Source organism: Myotis davidii, unplaced genomic scaffold (assembly GCF_000327345.1).
Source record: "Myotis davidii unplaced genomic scaffold, ASM32734v1 scaffold6023, whole genome shotgun sequence".
Classification (NCBI taxonomy): Eukaryota; Metazoa; Chordata; class Mammalia; order Chiroptera; family Vespertilionidae; genus Myotis; species Myotis davidii.
In genome coordinates this window covers 10,243-10,789 of record NW_006294281.1, presented here as the reverse complement: position 1 = coordinate 10,789, position 547 = coordinate 10,243, and the positions used below count along the sequence as shown (strand labels likewise).

The 547-nt window shown below is 65.8% G+C and overlaps 1 protein-coding gene across 1 annotated transcript; it reads right to left on the bottom strand.

Annotated features, from left to right (window-relative positions):
• Positions 1 to 6: 6 nt before the first annotated feature.
• Positions 7 to 502, bottom strand: LOC102755953 (HLA class I histocompatibility antigen, B-14 alpha chain; the record flags this gene model as incomplete). Its single annotated transcript, XM_006768291.1, has 1 exon — positions 7 to 502. A coding segment is annotated over one exon (492 nt), but the record flags the coding sequence as incomplete, so codon positions are not given.
• Between the last annotated feature and the right edge of the window lie 45 nt (positions 503 to 547).

Genomic DNA, 547 nt, shown 5'->3' with positions numbered 1-547 from the left:
CCCTCCCCCCCTAACTGTCCCTGAGAGGAGGGGGGTCCCTCTGGTACCTGACCTGGACATCCGGGGGGCTCCCTCCCTGACCCAAGGAGGGGTGTCTGACACTGACCCCCTGTCCTGTCTCCTTGTAGGAGCCCCAGCCCCGGGGAGAGGGGGCGGCCCCAGTGACCCTGGTACCTGCACGCTGCAGGGTCTCCTTCCCTTTGTCCAGGGTCATGAGCAGCGACTCCACACACCGGCCCTCCAGGTAGCTCCTCGCACGCTCTGCCTCACCGGCCGCTTCCCACTTGAGCCAGGTGATCTGAGCGGCCATGTCTGCCGCGGTCCAGGAGGTCAGGTCCTCGTTCAGGGCGATGTAGTCGGCGCCATCATAGGCGAATTGCCAATACCCGCGGAGGAGGCGCCCGTCGGGTCCCACTTCACAGCCGACCATCCACTGGAAGGTGTGAGACCCTGACCCCGCCCCGCTGTCAGCACAGCCCTGCCCGCAACGCGGGGACTGAATCTAAAACTGAAAGTGAAACCGGGTCGAAGTCCCCGCGAGCTCCTC